The sequence below is a fragment of the Camellia sinensis genome, chromosome 5 (assembly GCF_055761805.1).
Source record: "Camellia sinensis isolate YWXY chromosome 5, ASM5576180v1, whole genome shotgun sequence".
Lineage (NCBI taxonomy): Eukaryota > Viridiplantae > Streptophyta > Magnoliopsida > Ericales > Theaceae > Camellia > Camellia sinensis.
In genome coordinates, this window is record NC_138965.1 from 218,252,166 (window position 1) to 218,273,461 (window position 21,296).

The window sequence follows — 21,296 nt, forward strand, 5'->3', positions numbered from 1 at the left end:
TGCATCTCTGGCCTTTGTGCAGTGAGCAATCCGTTGCTTTCTTCGTCAGAAATCACTTCATGAATAGTAGTCAAAACTCTTTGATTACTTAGATTGTCAGCGCTTTCAACATCATCTTCAATGGCTTGCCAGCCCTCAAGGTCGTAAGCTCTCAGAAACATCCTCATTCTGATCTTCCAAAACAAGTAATTACTCCCATCAAAGGTAGGAGCACGGTGTAGATTCTGACCACAAGCGAATTCCATTGGCTTTGGAGGAGGTTGAGTGACAGTAGACGAGAATGCCATGTAAGTACTATCTCCATCTTCACCGGATTCGGTTTCATCGGGTTCTTGCTCTGACCCGCTTTCATCATCCCAAGTCATTGTATAGACTTTCTTTTGATTCTTTTTCAAAGGACATTCAAGAGCAATATGTCCAAACCCTTGACATTCATAACACTTGACCCCTTACCCCTTCACAATCTTCTTTTCAGTTTTTGGAGCAATTTTTGGTGGAAAAGTTTTGGATTTTTCATTACTCTTATCTTTTGAAATAAGGTCCTTGAAATTAGGCTTCTTTTTCTATAAATTTTTTTTGAGCTATTTAGTAAACATAGCCGTCATTTTGGATTCTAGATCAAACTCAATCTCAGGAGTTTTTGCAGTCTCATGAGCACTAGTGAAAGCCACACTATCTTTTTGTTTTTTTTTAGAAATCTGGTGGGCTTCATAAGTTTGCAAGTTTCCAACCAACCGATCAAGCTTGAGGGTATCAACATTCTGAGCCTCCTCAATAGCTGTCACTTTTGATTGAAACCTCTTGGGTAAAGACCTCAAAAATTTTCCAATAATCTTAGCTTTAGGGATTTTTTCACCGAGTGTCAAACAGGAATTCACAATGTCACTAAGTTTAGCATAAAAATCATCAAACGTCTCATCATCACGCATAAAAAGAGTTTCAAAGCGGAGGTGAGACGTTAAAGTTTTGACCTTTTAACAGAAGTAGTATCCTCGTGAATTGTTTCAAGAATGTCCCAAGCCTCTTTTGCTACCTCACACGTGCAAATACGACGAAACTCTTCAGGTGTGATAGAGCAAAAGAGGGAATTGAGAGCCTTACTATTCCAACTCGAGTTTTGATAGTCAAATGCGTTCCATTTATCAAGGGGTTTGGGAATATCAACACCATCAATGGTGACAACAGGTTCATTCCACCCATAGATCACACAATGCCAAATTTTTTCATTAATAGATTTTAAAAACGCTCTCATACGAGCTTTCCAATAAGAATAGTTTGTACCATCAAGTAATGGAGGTTTATGGGTCGAGTTACCTTCACGAATTGAATCCATATTACCAATAACACAAAATCACACTCCTATAGTTTTGATAAAAACAAAGAGTGACCCGCTCTTATACCAATTGAAAAAACCTAAGTGATTCATGATTAGATCAGGATTTAATTGTATCAATACCCAACCAAGTAAAACTAACAATCTAAATCATTAAGCACGTACGAAAGTGATTTAGATTGTTGTTTCAGAACAATAAATAGACACAAACGATTTTTACGTAGAAAAAATCACTATTGGAGCACCTCCAATTATGATTAAAAAACCACGGGCGAAACGCCACAAATCAATCCACTGCTGAAGAAAGAAATATTACAAATATACCAAACAAATTACCCAAGCGTTGTCAATTTGTCTTCAACAATCTATATATCTTTCACTGCAACCTTCGTCTCAGAATTGATCAGATTGATGTTGAATCCACAACATCCATTGTCAAATCAACGATTGCGCACAACATCAAACTCCTTCAACTCCTCTGCGCTTGAATCTTCGGATTCCACCGAAGAAACTCTTAAAGATGATCAATTAAACTCTTTGACATGTGCTTATCAAAAAATGAGTTTAATACTCAATTAAACATCAAGGAAAACTAGCAAAACAGCCCCGAAAGAAAACCCTAAAACCCTTAAAGAAGATCTCAAAAATGTAACCCTAAATCAAACTTAAACAAGTACTCATAGAAAACAGGGGCAGCAAAGGTCGCTCGAGCGAAGACTCTCTCGCTCGAGCGAGGAGCCAAATGCGCCTGTTTTCCTTAAGTGGCGTCGCTCAAGCTAAGCTTCCTTCGCTCGAGCGCACAATCTTCCTTCCTAGAATCTTTGCAGACAAAGACAACTTCTAGGAGCAGGACATCTTTGCTCGAGCCAGGACTCCTTCGCTCGAGCGAGCAAGGCAAATCAACCAAGAAACTTACAACTCGATTAACAATGTTTGTTCGTGGGATTGACAAACTAAGGGACCTAACAATTCTATTACACTTCATAAGCAAATTTTGTTGCGCGTTGTTTGGTTTTAGATTTGTTGAAGAAAAGGAAAATGAAAGGATGAGAATGGAAGAGAAAAACAAGGTGAGAGAAGGCATATTCATTGCTTTTGTTTGATCAGGATAAGCAGATGAAAAGAAAGGGTATAGTCATTCCTCAAAAAATTTATTTATTTATTGTTTGGTTACTCATAAAAAATATGACCAAGTACAAGTAATTTAATTTATCTTTCTCTAAACAAATACTAGATCCAAATATAGGATTAAAGTTTCAATCCTAAGCACGGATTGTTTTTCAGATGCTTGCTCTGACCCATTCCACTCAATTTGAATTTGACAGACCTGAGGCCAGATTATGTTAACTACGAATGTTCAGGATAATCAATAAACCACTTGTAATCTTGTCCCATCAATTCAATAAGTTTACGTGTCAGTGTGCTGAGGATGTGTGATTTGCTTTTTTGACATGGATAAAATAAAACAATGTGATGACAGTTCACTGTTTTCATTGTAAGGTTTAGTTGGTGGTTGGATTCTTTTATTCAATTGTATATATTCAGATCAAACCCTTCATATGTTGATATTCAATGAGCATTTTGCTTACATTTCTGAAAGAAGCACTGTTTGTATATTGTGTTGCTTCTTTGTTTTTGCCTACTGTATCATTGTTCATGTTCACTAATAGCTATGAAAATGCAAAATGATATGCACATGCCATGTAAATTTTAAAGGCCTTGGGCGATTAGGGCTGATTCTGCCTCTACTATGGAAAGCTTCATATACTTTATACATCTGAGAGCAATGTTATTATTATAGGCTTTTCACTTTTATGTACTGTCGAATGCTGTTGCAACTATTCCTGTTAATTACCAGTTGGATGCATATGCATGTAACATTATGTTGTTTTATCTGTGTCAGTACTTTTTGGATTTACACTGCTTTCTGAAAACATTTAAGTCTGGACTTCTACCACTCCAGAAGTTTTTTAGCCTGATAGAAATATTTTTTCTGTACTCCTTATGCACTCCCTCATAATTGTTTGAACCCTTGAAGTGGTGTTAATGTTCCAGAGCAGTCCTGTTTTTGAAAAAAAGAACTCATAGTTTATGTTAAATGTTTGAAAATAAGAACCCGGACCAATTTAATTGTGGAATCATTGTATATCAAACAGCAACAATTGACCTTTCCACATTTTACGCAGAAAAAATTAGGGGAAGAAAAAGAAAATAAAGGAACATCAAGGTAAATGAAGGAAGAATGATTAGCTAGAAACGTTCTACAACTTTAGCATTGTTTTGGGTAGGTAACTTGTCTTGTCAAGAAGACTCCAATGGTATAAAATAAATGGTGGGATTAAGAAAGATTTTGTTGTTCCTTTCTGATTGATTTTTTAGAATAATTCATCTCTCTAGAAGAGAAATAACAACGAATTCATGTGGAAATCATGTATGATGCCAACATATCAAACCTTACACTCAGAATAATTGAACCATGTTTACTAACAGACGGATAGACCTCAATCTTGACATATACTCATGGGTATTTAGAGAGGGACCTCTTTTATTCTTTTATCATTCTCTAGCTTATTAGGATATAACCACTCAGATATTGCTAGAAAATAATCATCCAGGAGGAGAATATTTATAAATATAATACACTCTTACTGTTTAATGCTAATATATCATAACCACACTTCAGAATGCATCTTCTGCCCTCTAGAGCTCCAACACCAAGTCTGCAGTGTAAACAATAGAACTGAGTGAGGTTACTTACGAAAATAATTGGACCACTGTAATAATTATATCTACATTAGTGCCTTACATGCTACCAATTTTCAGGAGGACATGATATCTGAACCCATATATGACTTGTGCTAATTAGAGAATGTAAGTGTGAAACTAGATTGGGACCTCAAGTAGGAGGGCTTCCCTTCATGCATATCGAGAAAATTTAGTTACATCTTCAGCAGCCAAAGAGTGATAATAAATTCCAGGATCTATGGTCCATAATCTAGTCTCTGTCACACTACAATCACCAGACTCTGGCATGTAGATTGGATTTTGGGATGGGAGATATATGTGTACTTACAGTCTGCATCTGTTTTGATCCAGAATTCCCTGTTCCCATTTGAATCGCTTCCACTGAGTGTGACTTGGGGTGGGTTGGAGTGGCTCTTGAAGCGTCTAATGCTCTCTCTTGAGAGGGCTCTCTGAGGAAATATCATGATATCTTCGTCTGGGAGCATTCCATCTCCATTATTGTAGCCCCCCTCATAGGTGATGTTGTTCTTTATGTCATTTTTACGAGGCTTATGAGATTTTCGTGCAGCCGTGGAGCTTTCAGGATGGACTTTCCTGTGGAACATGTGGAGGATCTGCATGCAGTAATTTGTTGAATTAGGAAACCAATCAGAGAATACATAACCTGGACTTGCTAGTGCATCCTGTAGGATTCAGATTCAGTGAAATACTCGGAAAAGCTTAGTGACAACCAACCATCTGATTGGTTTATTGACACTTCACATTATGTTCTTTGTAATTGAATTACAGATGATATTGTGCTTGGAGCAATGGTAAAATGCTCGGGATGCCAAGCATGAGAACATGGGTTTCAATATGAGGGGAGCCACTTTGTGCATATTACATCGAAGATCAAGTCTGTATCCAGTCTATCCCTCCTAACATCCTCAATTATGGGGATATTTTTTTTTTTTATCTTAATGGTACCAACAAAACAACGTCTAGGAGATGCAGTGCTGTGTGTGCTCGTTTCAGAAGATCTAGTATCTAAACCTATGTTAGGTAGATACTTCAAAGTAAATCAAATATCTGTATGTGTCTGACACTTTCCATCGGATGCTTCTTACATAATTATATGCAACACTATCATTATATATATATATATATATATTGTTGTATAATTGATTTAAAATAAGTAAAATGCCTTTTTGACATATGTTTCCATTTTGTCTCACATAATATATTAAAAATAATATAAACAAAAAATTGACCTTTTTTCGCCGAGTTTGCGTACCTTAAATTTGAGATTTGTTGGGTCCTGCATTTTGATATGCATTGCGCCCAAGTTCATGTAATATAGATCTAAACTAGAAGTACACATACCTTATGCAGTTTTGTCTCAGATGAAGCAGAGTCAACATTTCCCCCAGTCGATGTGGTGGAGCTCCGAGAAGAACCATGAACCATTCTTTTCTTCAGCATCTTTTTCATGAGGTGTATGGCTGATTTATCTGTCTCCTTTTCTGTCCGTTTTTCTCCCCTCTCACTTTTGGCTACATAATTTTCCTCCGCTATTTTTGTCCTCTGAAACAGCTCCCCAAGTGATGTTCTATGTTCCTTCTTTACCACTGTGGTTGTTTCGGGCAACTCAATTGCTGATCCGAACAGATAGCCCTGGAGTGGACAGATTGTTGTTCCATTTCCACTGGTCTCTGTGCCTTCCAATGGCTTTCCGCTAAGTGTAATGGTGCTACCATGGCTGCTTCTTCCAGTACTAACATAACTGTTTCTTCCAGTACTAACATGACTGTTTCTCCCAGATGAGTCATTGCAACCGTCTCCTTCAGCCCCCAGCACCTTCTCCAACTCATCATTAATAAGCTTCAGTTCATTCTCTGTTACTTCTGTTTCTTTTTCAGTTATGTTCTCAACTGATATGGCAAATGTTGGCGTTGATGGGTCTGTGATGACTGGGTCTGAACCAAGAGTACCTATGGTAAGGAAGCCATGGAAGAGCTCGGAAATCGCAACTGAAGATTCTTCTTCAAAGTCGTCTTCTTCTACTCTTGCTGCTTCTAGGCTGGCAAATGATTTTCGCAGATGGTTGTCTCTCTGTGCTTTGCCTAAGGATTTAGTGCCAAAATTTGACTTTGGGTAGTACTGTTGGTCATCCAGTGATGGCTGCCCTGAAAGACAAGTACAAGAATTCCCTGACAGAAGAAATGTTAAATAATTGGGATAATGGTGAGGTTAGTTGGGAGGGATGTCATGTAGGTTTGTGTTTTCAAATGCATCTCAAAAGAATTAATGGCATATTATGCTTTGCTGTTGTTTTAAATATTATGGATCATGACTCATGGGCTTGTTGATGCTTACCATTATCTCAATTTTCAGTACAGGAATCGGGAACGTGTATCGATTGGGAAAACAATTAGCATTATACTCAAAGGGAATGTCAAGTGTAACAATCTTACAGTATGTAGTTCATTCCGTTGAACTTGAAGCTGTACTCCAGCTATAAATAAGCATGCAGCATGGAGAGTTGCTAAGTACACAGGTCTTATGCGGTTAATTATTTCCAGGTATGTAACAGCTACTTTGCTTTGAAGCTGTCTTTCCTAAACAACACCTGACTTATCGAATTTCCAGTGATCTACTGATTATGCTGCTAGATTATATTGGTCTTACCACAAATATTATAATGACTACTCGTGATTATGTTTAATACTGCACTTACAGTCTGACTCTAATATGTGCACCAATCTTTTCATTATTGCTTTAGCAAAGCGTTAGCAGAAAAATATATAAGGGTATACATGACTTACCTATGCTAAAATCCTTCAGTGGTTCATTGGCCCGGAACTTGCGATGCATCCAACCAAGTAACTGCAATCAAGATATATGAAAACATGAACTCAGAAAATATTAAGAACCGTTTTCATCATCCAAATTTCAACATAAATTGGAGTTACCTTCATTTTTTTGATCTTTCTTCAGAGTGCTTGATTTAGACCACTTCGGCAGTAGGAGGAAGTGAGAGACGGTGTGCTTTTCGTATTAAGGACTATGACTATTTAATGAATGTGATGCCAAAAATGTGTCCTGAAAGGCTCCAAGGACCTCAAATTAAGGCAGGTAGAGAGAAACATTGAGAAAGTTACAAGATTTGGTTGGCTATTTTGTATCAAAATCGAATAATGTGGCCTAATGGGGAGTGGGGTCAGAGGACCCCATGAGCTCATGATTTTATCTGGCTGTGCACTTGTGAGGTTGGTCTCCTGGTTTGTGTTTAGTACATGGTTAGCGGTTTGGTCTGCACCTATCAGAACACATGCCTTCTTATAGTTATGTCATTGGACTTCCAATTTGAGTGGAGTCCAGAGCTTATGTTACATGGATTCTTCAAAATAAATTAAATACCGGTTTCGGACACTCGACACTCGGTCAAGGGTGTGGAATGTGTGATAGTTTTTAGTGGACAATTCTTATATATTCGTATTTGTATGTATATTTGTTGTATAATTACTATGAAATAAGTAAAATATATTTTTTTGACACTATGTTACATCTAATATCATTTTATCTCACATAATAGTTTAAAAATAAAAAATATGATATTTTGCCTAATTCATGTACCCTTAAATTTGAGATTTGATGTATCCAATCTCAAGATATGAACCCGTATCCAAATCCATGTAACATAGGTCCTGAGAATATTTTGTTGGACCCTAATGAATTCAAAGATAATATGACAAAGAAGAAGATCTTTTTTCATTAGGGACCCAAAAAGTTTTATCCAAGCACTTGGTGGTGGGTCTACCCTTCTGAGGGTGGTTCTAACTAAAAGGAACCTGATCTTCTTCTTCTTCTTTTCTTTATTTTTTCTTTGTTTTTCAGTGTTGAAATTCCCTTACCTGATTCACTGATATAACTGTGTTAGTGCCTCTTAACAGATATCTTTATCTTTGCCACTGATAACAATAAATTTTGTTTGTGTTGTTTGCTATCTTATATTTTTCTGTTTTGTACAGGTCATGCTCTGATTGAATTTGGTATACTAATGCAGGTTTAACTGAACACTTAAAAATGTGTTTTACATTCTGTAATGCTTTCATTACAATATGTTAGCTGCAAGTAACAACCCAACCTCAGTAACCTCATTTCACACCGCTCGTGATTGGTGAAAATATGTTATCAAGCATTAACATGACATCAATGTTCAGTATCGCCACATAACTACTATATACGTGGACTGGTGTCCCAACAGTCTCTGGTACTTTTTGGCTTGCGTCAATAAATTTGGCACGTGTGATGATGCCATCTTCTTTCATTGTCAGCCAGGCATGTTCTTGTTTATACTATAGCAATTTTCATTGGAAATATGTCCTTTTCATAAATGAGGCCCATCAGGTACTGGTCTGTTGGTTTTTAAGGAACTAGGCACCCCACAAGCATCTTTACATATAAGAGAAAAAGTTTTTAAGTGTCAAGAGACTATCAACGGGGCCATTCTTGATGGGAATATACGTCTTTACAAGTGTGTTTATGCATGACAGCATATGTACCACATATTTTATTAAGCTATAAAAATAATTTCGTTGAATTAGAAGTAAGCAGAGAAGCATACTTTGTGTGGAAAAAGATAGATGAGAACCATAAGTGTGTCAACGTTCCACCATCTCTCTCATTAGCCTTTGGATCTCCTAAGAGCATTTTTAAAAGCAAACTTTGTTTTAACTGAGCTAGGTACTCTCCGACTGCTTAATTGCTTGATGATAAGAAAACCCAACAGCTGTAAGTTTGATGCTTGGAGGATTAAGCTGTAAGATTTTGGAATCTCTGAAACACATTTTTATCTAGAATTGAAGATGAAACTGAGAGAAAATGTCAAGATAAGGTGGACGGCCAATAAATTTTTAATGATATTCAAATTTTTATGTGATTATCTTTCATTTTGGCAGAAATGTGTATTTGTATGCTTGAACTGTTTATGATTGATGAACAATGAAAGTTGGAATGTAGTGGCAAATTTCTCTACAATTTTTATTCCCCACTTTCTTGAATTTGACCTGATACCGTCATCAAATAATTGAAATATGAATTAATCATGATCATATGCCACAATGTTATTGTAGGGATGAAGCAATGAGCTGTGGAATGGTGCTACCATGATAGAAACTGCAAGTTTTGTTTGGGATCAATGTTTAACATGCTAGGTTTAGATATAAAATTCTTTATAAACCCTTGAACTTCCCAGCTTCAGGATGGAGATAGATTTGATGGGCGGTGGAAAACTTTAGGACTCCCCCAGATATGTATGCTCTTTTTCGGAATACAACAACGAACTAAAGTACAATTTGAGCCAACCCAGCCAGAGACATCTAACAGGTATGTATAAATTCTGCTTTTACTCTTGTTGAAGTCTGGAAGGGCAACCTTCCTCTCACTTGAAACATTTAGGATATTAGGGCACTGGAAATGAACTTAAAAAGTGACTCTTAAATTGTGATTGTAATATCCACTTTCAACCACATTCTTAAATTGTGATTGTAATGCTGTGATTGGCAGCATGAAAGTTATGCTTTGGGCGTAGCATTGGTTGGTTGTCAAATTCAATTTTTTATTTTTTATTTTTTCTTGTTTTAGATTTTTGATACTCCAATGTATCACAAATAGTGCTGAGCTTTAGAATGTTTGAGTTTGACTCATTGAAAATTAGTCTATCTCAATTTAAAGACTCGAGCTTGAGCTCAACTCGTCAAGTATTTTGAGAAACTTGAGCTTTGTAAATTAATATGCATATTAAGAGAAAAATAAGAAGATTATGAGCAAAATATAAAAGAATGATCATATTATTAATAAAATTTATCAATCAAATATGTAGATTTGTAGAAATGTTAAACATAAATAAGGAAATAAAAGAAATAAATTAAAAACACTGTTAATTCATATATAGTTGTGTTCAGGAGCTTATTTGAGTTGAGCTTGGCTTTATTGAGGCCAATTCGATTACTAAACAAACCAAAATGTAACTCAAACTTATTCATTTAACAAATAAGTTGAGTTCAAAGGAATTTAAAAACAACTCAATTCGTTAACAGCAATCTAGCAATTGGTGGGGATGTCGGCAACTATTATTTATATCATGTTGCCCAAAAAGTTTTTAGAGGACGTGGCTAAGTTATGTTCGGTTCAATATGTTCTTTTCTTTTTAAGAATTGGGATATTGACACATGAAGGGTTGGCAATTATGGGTCGTTTCGTCAATAATTGATTGACTCAATTGTCATCTCAGCTTAAAAAGTGAAGTGGTGTGGGGGTGGGTTAGCCTCTATCTGCATCTCTTAATTATCAAATAAATTGATCCACTGAGCAGTGATAAAGATTGTATCAAAAGCAGACATATAGATAATGTCAAACACATTCTTCTTTGTGTTGATTTAGAATGACTTGATTGGATTAATGGTAATGGTGTTTGATTGGTCATGGGACTCTCTCATGGGTGATTGATTCTTGACCTTTGCATGCAAGGTACAAGGATGGTTACCTGTTTTGCTGGCGGTTGTGGATGTCAATTGCAGATGGCTCGACACCTCACGATTGTGTGGTGCAGATAATGTTGAGGTACGCATTAGACCATGGCCCTTGTCTATCTAGGTGCCCTTTTTGGCAAACTTGCTCATTAGATGATCCATTCCCAATTATAAATTGATAGTGGTGGTGACCAAATTATACATTGATAATGGTCGCGGCAAATTTAACGGTATATATATCCAATTCATTTTAGAACTGCAAACAAGCCGAGTTACCGAGTAGCAGTTTGTTGACTTTTAAAGCCATTTTGCAGCCTAGTGGTGGTGGTAGTTTGTGAACTCAATCTTAAAAGCTAATTATTGCAATGAGGGTGCCGTCATGCTTATAATTCTCATTACTTTAGTATCTAGGCAATGTGGTTCATTTGTTGTTTGTTTTATTTTCAAATTTAACAAGTACTAATGTTCAACCCATTTAAAGTCAATTTTAATAGGTTTTCAAGATGCAACCAATTTATTATTAGATAAATTTAAATTGGATTTAAACTGTTAAAATTGAGAGAGTTGACAAGTTTCAGGTTAAGTTCGCTGGCTCTAATAGTAAATTTTTTGATTTCAATTATTACACTCAAAAGGCTTGTTCATGCCGTATTGTTCTTAGGAGACAAACAATGACTCACATCATGTGAAATAACATTTTTCTATAGATAACACTATTTTATCGCTGCAACGGTGCTATTATCTATAATAGACACGCATGCATACTAAGCCTTCGTTTGAGAACAGACTTTTTTAGTAACTTTTTAATTTTTTAGTTAAAATATGATGTAAAAAAAATTAGTATGTTTGGGATGACTTGTTGGCTTTTTACGAAAAGATGTGCAAAAAGTAGAGAAAAAAGAGAATTTTTGACTTTTGGATATGAGTTGTTGACTTTTTAATTTTTTTAATAATTTTTTAACTTTTTAATTAAAATAGTTACTTGCCAAACGAGGCGTGACTTGCACTTTTTTTTTATGTTTTTGGTCAGACAAAGACGCATGGGGGGTTTTCTCTCTACATGTTGCACCAGGGTATCCAATTATATATCCGCATGTGGCCAACAATTCTTACACTGTATCTTATTAAAGTCAACAGAATTCATCACAAATAGTAGCACGGACAGATGAGACCAATTGAGAAATGAACAAGCTGAGAGACATGGAGGTACCTTTCTGGGCTCTTTCTGTTTGTCTAATGTTCCATGAAAGTATTTTGATATTTTCTTAATCCAACGGCTATGATTCACATGATTTACAGCACTAACCTGACTATTAGCGTATCCAGATTGTCTACGTCGGCAGTGCCATAACTATTCCCGTGCAGAGCCGGCCCTGAGGTAAGGCGGGCACTACAAGAAAATACATTTTTGGTGACTAAAAGTAAGGTTTTTAGTCGTCGAAACCTTTTCCTGACTAAATATTTTGGTCACTAGATTTGTCGCCGGAAAACGGTCGGTGAAGGTTTTGGCGACTAAAAAAAATTTATTCGCCAAAAGTCCTATAAATGGCTACTAATGTTTTAGTAGGGAAAAGTACAAGATATTGGCGACTAAATATTTTTTAGTAGCCAAAAGCCATAAATTGGCGACTAAATATTTAGTCGCCAAAAGTTTTCAAATAAAATTAATTTTCATATTCAGCAACTAAAACTTTTAATCGCCCAAAGTATCATTTATTATTAGCTACTAAATATTTAGTCGCCAAAAAAAATTAATTTTCATATTTTTTTTAGCTACTAAATTATTTAGTCGCCTAAAGTCTCATATATTTTTTACCACAAAATTTTTAGTCGTCAAAAAATCTTTGGTTTGTTTTTGGCTACTAAATTTTTAAGAGCCAACAAGTTTTATTTTGTTTTTTTGGCTACTAAACATTTAGTCACCAAAAACTTTATTTAGTATCATTTTTTTTATTATTATTGATTTCTGCACAACCTGTATTTATTTCGTGCAACCTGCACCCTGTATATAAACAAAACAATACATGTGTCTATTTCTATTTCACTTTCAACCATCCAAAAATTTGGTCTTGTAACATCAAATTCTACACAAACCAAATACAATCCAACCCAAAATAATAATTCCATACAAACAGATAATCATACAAAAACGATGTCCTCCGTATACAAAAAAGAAATATCCACTAGTAATCTATACCACCAGAAAATAACTTCATTTCTGTTGGATCAACAACTATTGCAGTAATTGGTAGTGGAAAAGCTCGAGTTTGTAAAAGTCTTCCAGTAACAAGGTCCCATACCTACAATACGAAAATAAGGCATTTCGAGAAACAAAAATAGTCATGCTAGGAAGATATTATTATGAAACATTTAACATAATTAAGTAACCTTGCATGTGCCATCGAGGGAGCTTGATAAAAAAATTGAACTTGAGCTTGATAAAATATTTAACAAAAATACTCATGCTAGGAAGATATTATAAAGAGCTTTTTCTTTGTCAATACTTGGACTTGACTTTTTCATTAATATAATGATGACATTTACCTAACCAGTTGTTTTAGACCATCGCATCATGTTTTGGATGAGAAGAAAGAAGAAAATCAACCAGGACACGAGGGGGAAAAGACAGCAAGAACATGAAACACTTGTTATCGATTTCAACACATTTTCCCAGTTGTCCCCATAATTTTTATAAGTATCATTAACACATCATTTTGTATATATTTTCTATTTAAACTGTCTATTTTTAAAATACCCAAAAAGTATGGGATACTTGTAAACAGGGAATCATCTCAATTCACCCCCAATTAATCCAGACAAACACTAGAATTAGATATTCGACATGCACTGAGGAAATTTGTAAGCATTAACACAATATTCACATAATGAGAAGATGAAGTGACATATTTTCCCTCATTTATCACTAACATTTATATGGTCCTAGCATTCCTTGTTTTGTGGGTTTGATTTTCGAAAATAAGATGGAAGGTGTCCCTTAAAAGGTCTACTAAATAAACGAATAAACAAAAGAACCAACCCTTCAATACAGAATTTCAAGCATTCCTTCTGTTACTTCCATCAAAGATAACCTTGATTATATAAAATATTATGATCCCATTGAAAAGACAGTGTCACATGCCTGCTGAGTACTAAAATATTATATTTTTCCCAAGTCACCAGAATCCTAGTTTAGCAGTCATCTCCAGAAGCACAGAGAATTGTCTTTTTATAGTACCATGTTGTAGAAAAACCATAAGAAAAATAAATATTTGGACACTTCAAACCATTTGGCATTTTGGACTATTACAACTTCCCATAGTTGTAATAGAGAAATATACCACATTGGCATTATTATAAATGGTCAAAAATAAACAAAATAAACAGTTTGCAAATGATCCTTTTCACTTTAGATCCATTAATTATAGCATTCAATTTCTAGTTGTCAATCGTCTTTATTATTCCACATTTGGTCCTCACATTCCCTACATTGGTGTGCCTACCTTCTTTGATGTTCAGATTTACATTGGTATAAGGATTTTGGAACGAGGCCTAAATCTTTGAAGCTTTTAATCCATCGATTTTTCATTCATCATAATTGATCAAAATGAATTGTGTCTGCATGGGCAACACTTAGGGCTCAATAAATCATTTAGAATTTGATAGATATGGACAAAGACAAAAAGCTTTGATATTTCACTCTCATGTGTTCTAGGAATGAAGGTTGTAAAACATGTAGATATAAGCAGGCAACAACGAATTAATAGTATCACTTACTTCATGATCTGGAAAGGCCAGAGAAAGGACACAAACAGCTTCATCGTCCCTCTTCTGGTCCCCAAATTGCGGTGTGATAATACCTTTATTTGCAATGTAGAAGTTCACATAAGAAGCAGCAATCCTTGATCCCGGAAGTCGTGGTTTAGCCTCACCATTCTGTTCTCAAAACATCAGCAATATGAGGACCTAATGTATTTGATTTACGTCTCACATGATTAATAGAACACATAAAATAAAGCACGAAATAAACATCAGGACGATAGGAGATAATCTCATACACGCATTCTTAGAGAGGTTAACTAAATTTACAAAATTTACAATGTCTCCTTTTTTTGTCAGGAGTCAACATAACGGCTTACGTGAAAGAGTATATATATTGTAAAGGAGACAAAAACTCATGCAGACACCTTAATTCTTGATATTTACTTGCATGAGTATGTGTGCACATACATATACATACAGACACATAAAGTAGCATGGCCTTCATGAGAATTTCTTCGAACACGTGATTAGGAAAATAATATGATGTTTTTTGTTTTTTCATGTTACAAGATGGAGATGAAAAAGATGAAAGAGAGTAGAAGAATAAGATAAGACAGGAGACGAGAAGAACAATGAGATAAAATAGAAGAAGAATATAATGAAGAGAGAAAAGATAGCAAGAAAGTCAAGGACAATGAATAAGACAAAATATAAATATATGAAAAGTGGAGATATAAGAGAAGAGGGGAAAATGAAGAGTAAATAAGAGAGAGGGAGGTAAAGACGAGAGAAACATAGAGGAGAAGAGAACCGCCACCTGAGAAGAGAGAGATTTAGGATGAAAAAGCAACAGCAACATAGAGAGGGAGGGAGATGTATCAATCAAATCTAACTTTATTCATGCATGTGATACCAAATTCGTTTTACAGCAATAGAGCCTATTTATAGGTTGTGTAGTCTGTAGATAATCATGAAAATCTGTGGAAACTTTCACAAACCAATCCTAATTCCTACCCAGCATAGATACCTAAAAAACTGAAGTCTTATCACTAAAGCCATTAAAAGTCCTAAAAGAAAGAAAATATAAAAATATTAAATCAAAGACAAAGTACTTAACACTAGTAATCAATTTATCATCTTCTCGTGGGTCTCACATCGACTAGGTTACGTTATTCCCCTCTTGTTGGAGGAAAATTAACCTCAAGTTCTGCAGATTGACATTCCTAAAACTAGTAAATTTTGATCTCCATGAGTATTGTTCAGTAAACATGAGCATAACATCTCAAAAAATGTAAATTTACTTTTCAGTTAGTGGATAAAGAGTAGCTAGAACCGATACAGAGTTGTGACAGTAAAATTCTAAGAATCATGTTTACCTAAATTAGTCTTGCTGCCTCTTCATCTGTCATGTAAAGTGGCACAGGTACATGGAGTTTAATAATTTCTACTTTTCTACCTTTAGCGTCGGTAACATGAGAGAGAACAGAAAAGGCTTCCACAGATTGCTCATACTGAGGATCTGATTCATCATTAGTCCAGGACAACAAAACCACACCAGGCTTCACAAAACAGCACAATTTGTCAATATGACCATTAGTATCATCATCACCTGCAAAACATCATGTTAAAGGCCTTAGTTCACTAAAAATATCCTGTTTAAACTTTGGTCTTTTTTATTTTTTCCTCTTGAGTAATCAATAGGAAAAGCTTCAACGATGAGGCAGGAAAAATCACAAACATGTTGGAGAAAGTAACTCTAGCAACTTCTATATACAAACTTTTATTAAAAACAACGCCCAATTAGTACACATTAATGTCAAAATCAAGATTATTGATCCCATATCCTCATAGGAAAATAGATAGGATGATAAGGATTCAGAAGGCACAGGATGAAGATAAATATGTAGTCACAATAGATAAGGAAACTTTATTTCCTTGCATAAAGTTTTTACTCTCAAAGCATGCTATCCTGCATAGACCAAGGGTCAAATAATGGGTACCAGAATTACATCTTCCCGTTTCATCTATTTCTGAACTGCAACTAGGAAACATATATTAGCAGGATTTATAAAGTATTGGTAGGATGGTCCATCCTAAATATGTAGTCGCAATCATCTTACCAACTCTATTCCTTCGCCTCTCACTGTTGTCCACAACCCCTAAATAATTTCAAAACTTTCAAAACCAAAATTACAAAGGAGTTAAGTTATTCTCCCACTAAAGCAGTACTAGATTTTGTTGTATTTGTTCTAAGGATTTTTAGAACGGAAGAGTTTTCCAGCAAGCCCAAAATCTCTGAAGACTGCAGTGTCCATATAGCAATTCCTTTCATCTCTTACTCCATTTCCTTTGTGAAATATATAAATAACCATCAATTTTTGTCAAGATTTTTCCTTCTCAACACAAAGCAGAAATCTTATATACAAGAAATGCACAAAATACAGGGAAAAAATTATATATTAAAACATATTTAAAGGCAAAATTATGTACATTATACCTTGGGAAATTTGAAGACAGCTAATAGATAAACAAAAGTCAAGTTAATGTCAGAAGAATGCTTAAGGTATTGACATATTGATAATACATACCTTAAAGATATTAACTTGCTAAATGCAAGATATGAACAAGAGGTAGCATATATAGCAAGATACAAGGGAAACGAAAATATGAGGTTTGTCTATATTTAACTTTAGAAATTTGTATCCTTTCTAAGTTCTAGGTATCAACAGCAGAACACACAACTTTTCATACCATATAACATAAGCAGCAGCCTAGGCTTGAAATTTCCAATAAAATAAAGCCCTATGATTTATATCTTTCTCGATATGCAAAAAGTCTAGCACTTGGCATGAGCCCATTGCTCGAAAGGACTAGGTTGCAATTCAAGTTACTGATCATCACAACACCTACCCAAAGAATGCAAAAATTGCAGCAGATACCAAAAATTGCAGTGTTAAACTCTTATTTGAAGTTCAAATCCTAGAACTACGGTTTCAGCAGAAACTCTATATACAACATTAATTTCATGTTCGCATGCATAATTGCACACCAACGCATCATTTTTAAGCATGAGAATGCTTCATCATCATCCTGCTGAGAAAAATAGCCACATGGACCAACCAAATTAAAGAAATATCTAGATTGCCAGGTAGACCAAAAAATATGGATGAAATATATAGGAAAGGCATCTCAAATTTCAGTGCAAAATATTTATACATGTGTGCTTAATATTCAAGGTGAATGGGTACCAAATAATCCATGAGGCAACCAAATAATCTTCTCGACTCCAAGATATGCTTTAAGTTCATCCTCAACTTGCTCTTTAGTCAAATAAGGGTTCCTGTTTTTATTCAAGAGGCACTCCTCGGTGGCAAGACAATTCCCTGAAGGAAGGAAACAATTTATGAACAAAACTGAAATATGCAATATTTGAAACCATAAGGAAACAACTAGAAATCTATTTGTGAAATGTGTTTTATGTAAACAAACTATACAGTGATGCATTAGTTGATGGTCACGAATAGAATATGAGCTAAATAATCATTACAGAAAGAAAAACAATAAGCAGAGGATTGATGAAGGTTCATTATTGGATGAGAAGAAGGAAAGGAACTCCTATGGCCCCTTTAATAATAAAAATAGTGAGCTATCATCAAGCATCACCCTAATAGATTTTATATTCCTTGTGTTATTGGATTATATTATATTACTATTCTAGAGATTTCGGTTTGGAGATTGGGAACATGTGCTTTGAAATATGTCACACTTCATTCCAAAACATAAAATTTAATGATCTAAAGTGATCCATAAAATGTATTTATTCCATAAATTTTTTTCTTTAAAAAAAATAAAATGTATTTTTTCACATAAATATAATGAGAAAAATTGTAATCAAAATTGGTTTCCAAAAAAGTTCAAGCCTGATCTATGAATCACCAAATAATCCCTTTTTTTTTAGATCAATGTTGCCCTATAATCCCAACATCTAGACTGTACTAACACGAAGTGTCAGTACAACTTACATTGAGGGAATTCCAAGGGTATCAAGAACTATCTATGGTGTTTTTTCCAAATCAGATTCACCTATGGCGGTGGTGACAGAGATATCATTTCTTTGTAGACAATGAAAGTGATTTTAATAAGCAGTTGGAATAAGGCACTACATTACTCGGCTAATGTAACCCCTTCCTGCTCCCTCCCTCCCTGCCCAACGTCAATTTTTTGTCCAATAATGCTATTACAAAAGATTCTTAGCTTTTCATTCATAAGAAATGAATGTTAAGACCAAGGCCTATTAAAACAAAGGAGCAGCTATATTACATAATTCTGGTGCAATTCTAAGCAATCAAAAGGCAGGTAATTATCTTCTTCTATTTCTCTGTATACGTATCATTTTGTTCAAAGTGGCTTATGAACAGTTAACAAATTACAACTGATGCGGTAAGAAATGGAACTTGTTGAAAACTATTTTGTGCACTTGTAACATCTTGAATATCTTGAATAAAGAAAGGGGGATCAACTTTGTACTAGCCTCCAGTGTAAAAAATTTAAGCAATCTCTTCTTTAACTATACGTGTGCATGATATCATATATGTACGAATGAATGAATCAGCGAGAGACAAACAACCAAATGTTCTTCAACTATAAATGTATCAATTAAAAGAGGCCAGACAAGACAATGTATGATTTCCTTGTAATGTAAAAAATGATACCTTCTCCATCTACATGAATTGCTCCACCTTCAAGAATCATATAGTGAGGAAACCTAGGAACTCTCTCAACTTCCAGAATCTAACAGTTAAAGAAAAAAGTTTGAGAGAATATAAAAAGGAGTGTACTCTCCACACACACACGCGCGTGCACACACACACACAAACAAACAAAAAAAAAACATTTAAAAAATTGAAACAAACAACTTTCTAACCTTCCTTGCCGCATGAATATCAAGACTCCAGTCTTTGTAACAACCTTCATCGATGCCTACAAATTTCAAACCAATCAAAGTGCAACTACTTTTATTTAGACAGATCAATAGAACAGAATTTTACTTTTCTCAAAGCAAAAAACTATACAGCAATAATAGATGGAAACTGATGCTATTTGTTAGTAACTGAACCAAGGTATAGGCGATGATATCAAGTATCAAGCAACACTTAATCAGGACAATGATTAGCAGTATTTTGTGGTTCCATCGCAAGGGTAACCCAACTACTGGACAAGAAAAAGCTTTGGAATCTTACAATTGATTATTGTTCAAAAGCATCATTATTTACAAATATGCATCAGTTATCAGTATTCCAGCAAGGAAGCAATGGTTGAATCATGTTTGCATACACTCAATAAATTGTTGAATGAATGGATTGCTTAAAAAGAGTAGTTACAAGTTATACGATTCATTAGTTCTCGCCAAAGAAAAACTGTCGGGCACTTTCAGAAAGTTCTAAGGGAATATTAAATAATTTAACATAGTAGACATTATAAATACATATTCTATAGCCTAACCTCTATAGCTATTAAAGTTTCAATCAATTTCGGCAATCTTCCGCTCTAGGTTCCCCAAACTTGATTTGCTGTCTCTTACGACAAACTACCCAAACAGATGTCATCATTTTAGTGGTTAAAATAAACTTTTCAATCCATAAATCTCTAAAGACTGCAGTGTCCATATAGCAATTCCTTTCATTCATTACTCCATTTCCTTTGTGAAATATTTAAATAACCATCATTTTTTGTCAAGATTTTTCCTTCATAATTATAATTTCGAAAATCAAACCCATAAAACGAAAATCAAACCCATTTTCGACATGAAGAATATCATAATTTCATAGAAATCAAACACTTCAACCAAACCCATTATCGAAATCAACACAAAATTAAGCTAAAAAAATCATATAAACCCTAGATGAAGTGTGAGAAATAGGGAAATAGGGGAAAGGAGAAAGAGAGAGAGAGAAACAGAGAGAGAGGGAATGGCTCGACACAAAGAGAGAGACCCAGGTCGACAACAAGGGAGAGGACCGAACGCGACAGTGACAAACCTGTGATTTGCGGCAGTGTTAGTGGTGATTTCGGCGATGGCGGTGGTGACGTGCGACGGTGGAGATGGACGTTGGCCAGCGACAGTGGTAGTGACAGTCGGTGGTGAGAGGGAGAGGCAGAGGGAGAGCCGCTGAAGAAAGAGAGAAGAGGCGCTGGTTTATGGTTTGGAAACCAAAATATATATATTACACCATTGGCGACAAAAAGTTTTTAGTCGCTGAAAGTATTTCATAAATCCCTCCAAACTATTTAAAATATCTCCCTCCAATAATTTTAGTTCTTTGGCGACTAAAATTATTTTTCATCGTTGAACATAAACTTTTGGCTATTAAAATTTTGGTCGCCAAAGGTAAAAAATAATTTTTTATTTTCCAATCGACGACTAAAGCATTTTAGTAGCGAAATCTCTACCTACGGCGACTAAAATTATTTTTTGTCGCTGAAAATAAACTATTGGCGACTAAAATTTTAGTCGCCAAAGGTAAAAAATAATTTTTTATTTTCCAATCGGCTAATAAAGTGTTTTAGTAGCCAAATCTCTACCTACAGCGACTAAAATTTTTTTTTGTCGCCAATTCTAGCATTTTTGGCGACTAATTTTTTTTTAGTCACCAATAAATAATATACCTCGACTAAAAAAAATTAGTAGCTAAATATTTTACTTTTGCCGACTAAAAAATTTTTTAGTCGCCATTTCTACAACTTTTGGCGACTAAATTTTTTTTGGTCGCCAATTTTGGTCGCCAAAGGTGCATTTTGTTGTAGTGTGCCAATCCCCAAATTCTGTTTAAAAAATATGGCCTCAAAATAATTTTAATTTTAAGTTATGTTTGGTTAATTATTTTGGTCTTAATTTATGTTTGGTTTATTAAAAGAAAGTCGAATAGAGTAATCATTTTATCATAATG

General features: G+C 34.8%; 1 protein-coding gene and 1 pseudogene across 2 annotated transcripts; both read right to left on the reverse strand.

Annotated features, from left to right (window-relative positions):
• Positions 1 to 3,671: 3,671 nt before the first annotated feature.
• LOC114280196 (protein LAZY 1) lies at positions 3,672 to 7,155 on the reverse strand. 2 transcript variants are annotated; one of them, XM_028222527.2, is made up of 5 exons: positions 7,030 to 7,155; positions 6,883 to 6,943; positions 5,441 to 6,243; positions 4,407 to 4,692; positions 3,672 to 4,053 (listed from the first exon to the last, which is right to left on the reverse strand). In XM_028222527.2, exons 1-5 carry the CDS (start codon positions 7,033 to 7,035, stop codon positions 4,034 to 4,036), a joined length of 1,176 nt encoding a protein of 391 aa, XP_028078328.2. In that variant the 5' UTR covers positions 7,036 to 7,155; the 3' UTR covers positions 3,672 to 4,033. The 2 variants fall into 2 exon arrangements, with proteins under 2 accessions (XP_028078328.2, XP_028078327.2); XM_028222526.2 differs by having other exon boundaries at positions 5,441 to 6,267.
• A 5,618-nt stretch (positions 7,156 to 12,773) lies between these two features.
• LOC114304774 (agmatine deiminase-like) lies at positions 12,774 to 20,203 on the reverse strand (annotated as a pseudogene).
• Positions 20,204 to 21,296: the final 1,093 nt, after the last annotated feature.

What these genes read in the sequence shown, in the direction of transcription:
- LOC114280196 (XM_028222526.2), bottom strand. An exon ending in ACTGAAGGATTTTAGCATAG is followed by an intron (nt 6,268 to 6,882) that starts GTAAGTCATGTA and finishes TTCTTCTGTCAG; the next exon opens with GGAATTCTTGTACTTGTCTT. An exon ending in CTGAGACAAAACTGCATAAG is followed by an intron (nt 4,693 to 5,440) that starts GTATGTGTACTT and finishes TACTGCATGCAG; the next exon opens with ATCCTCCACATGTTCCACAG.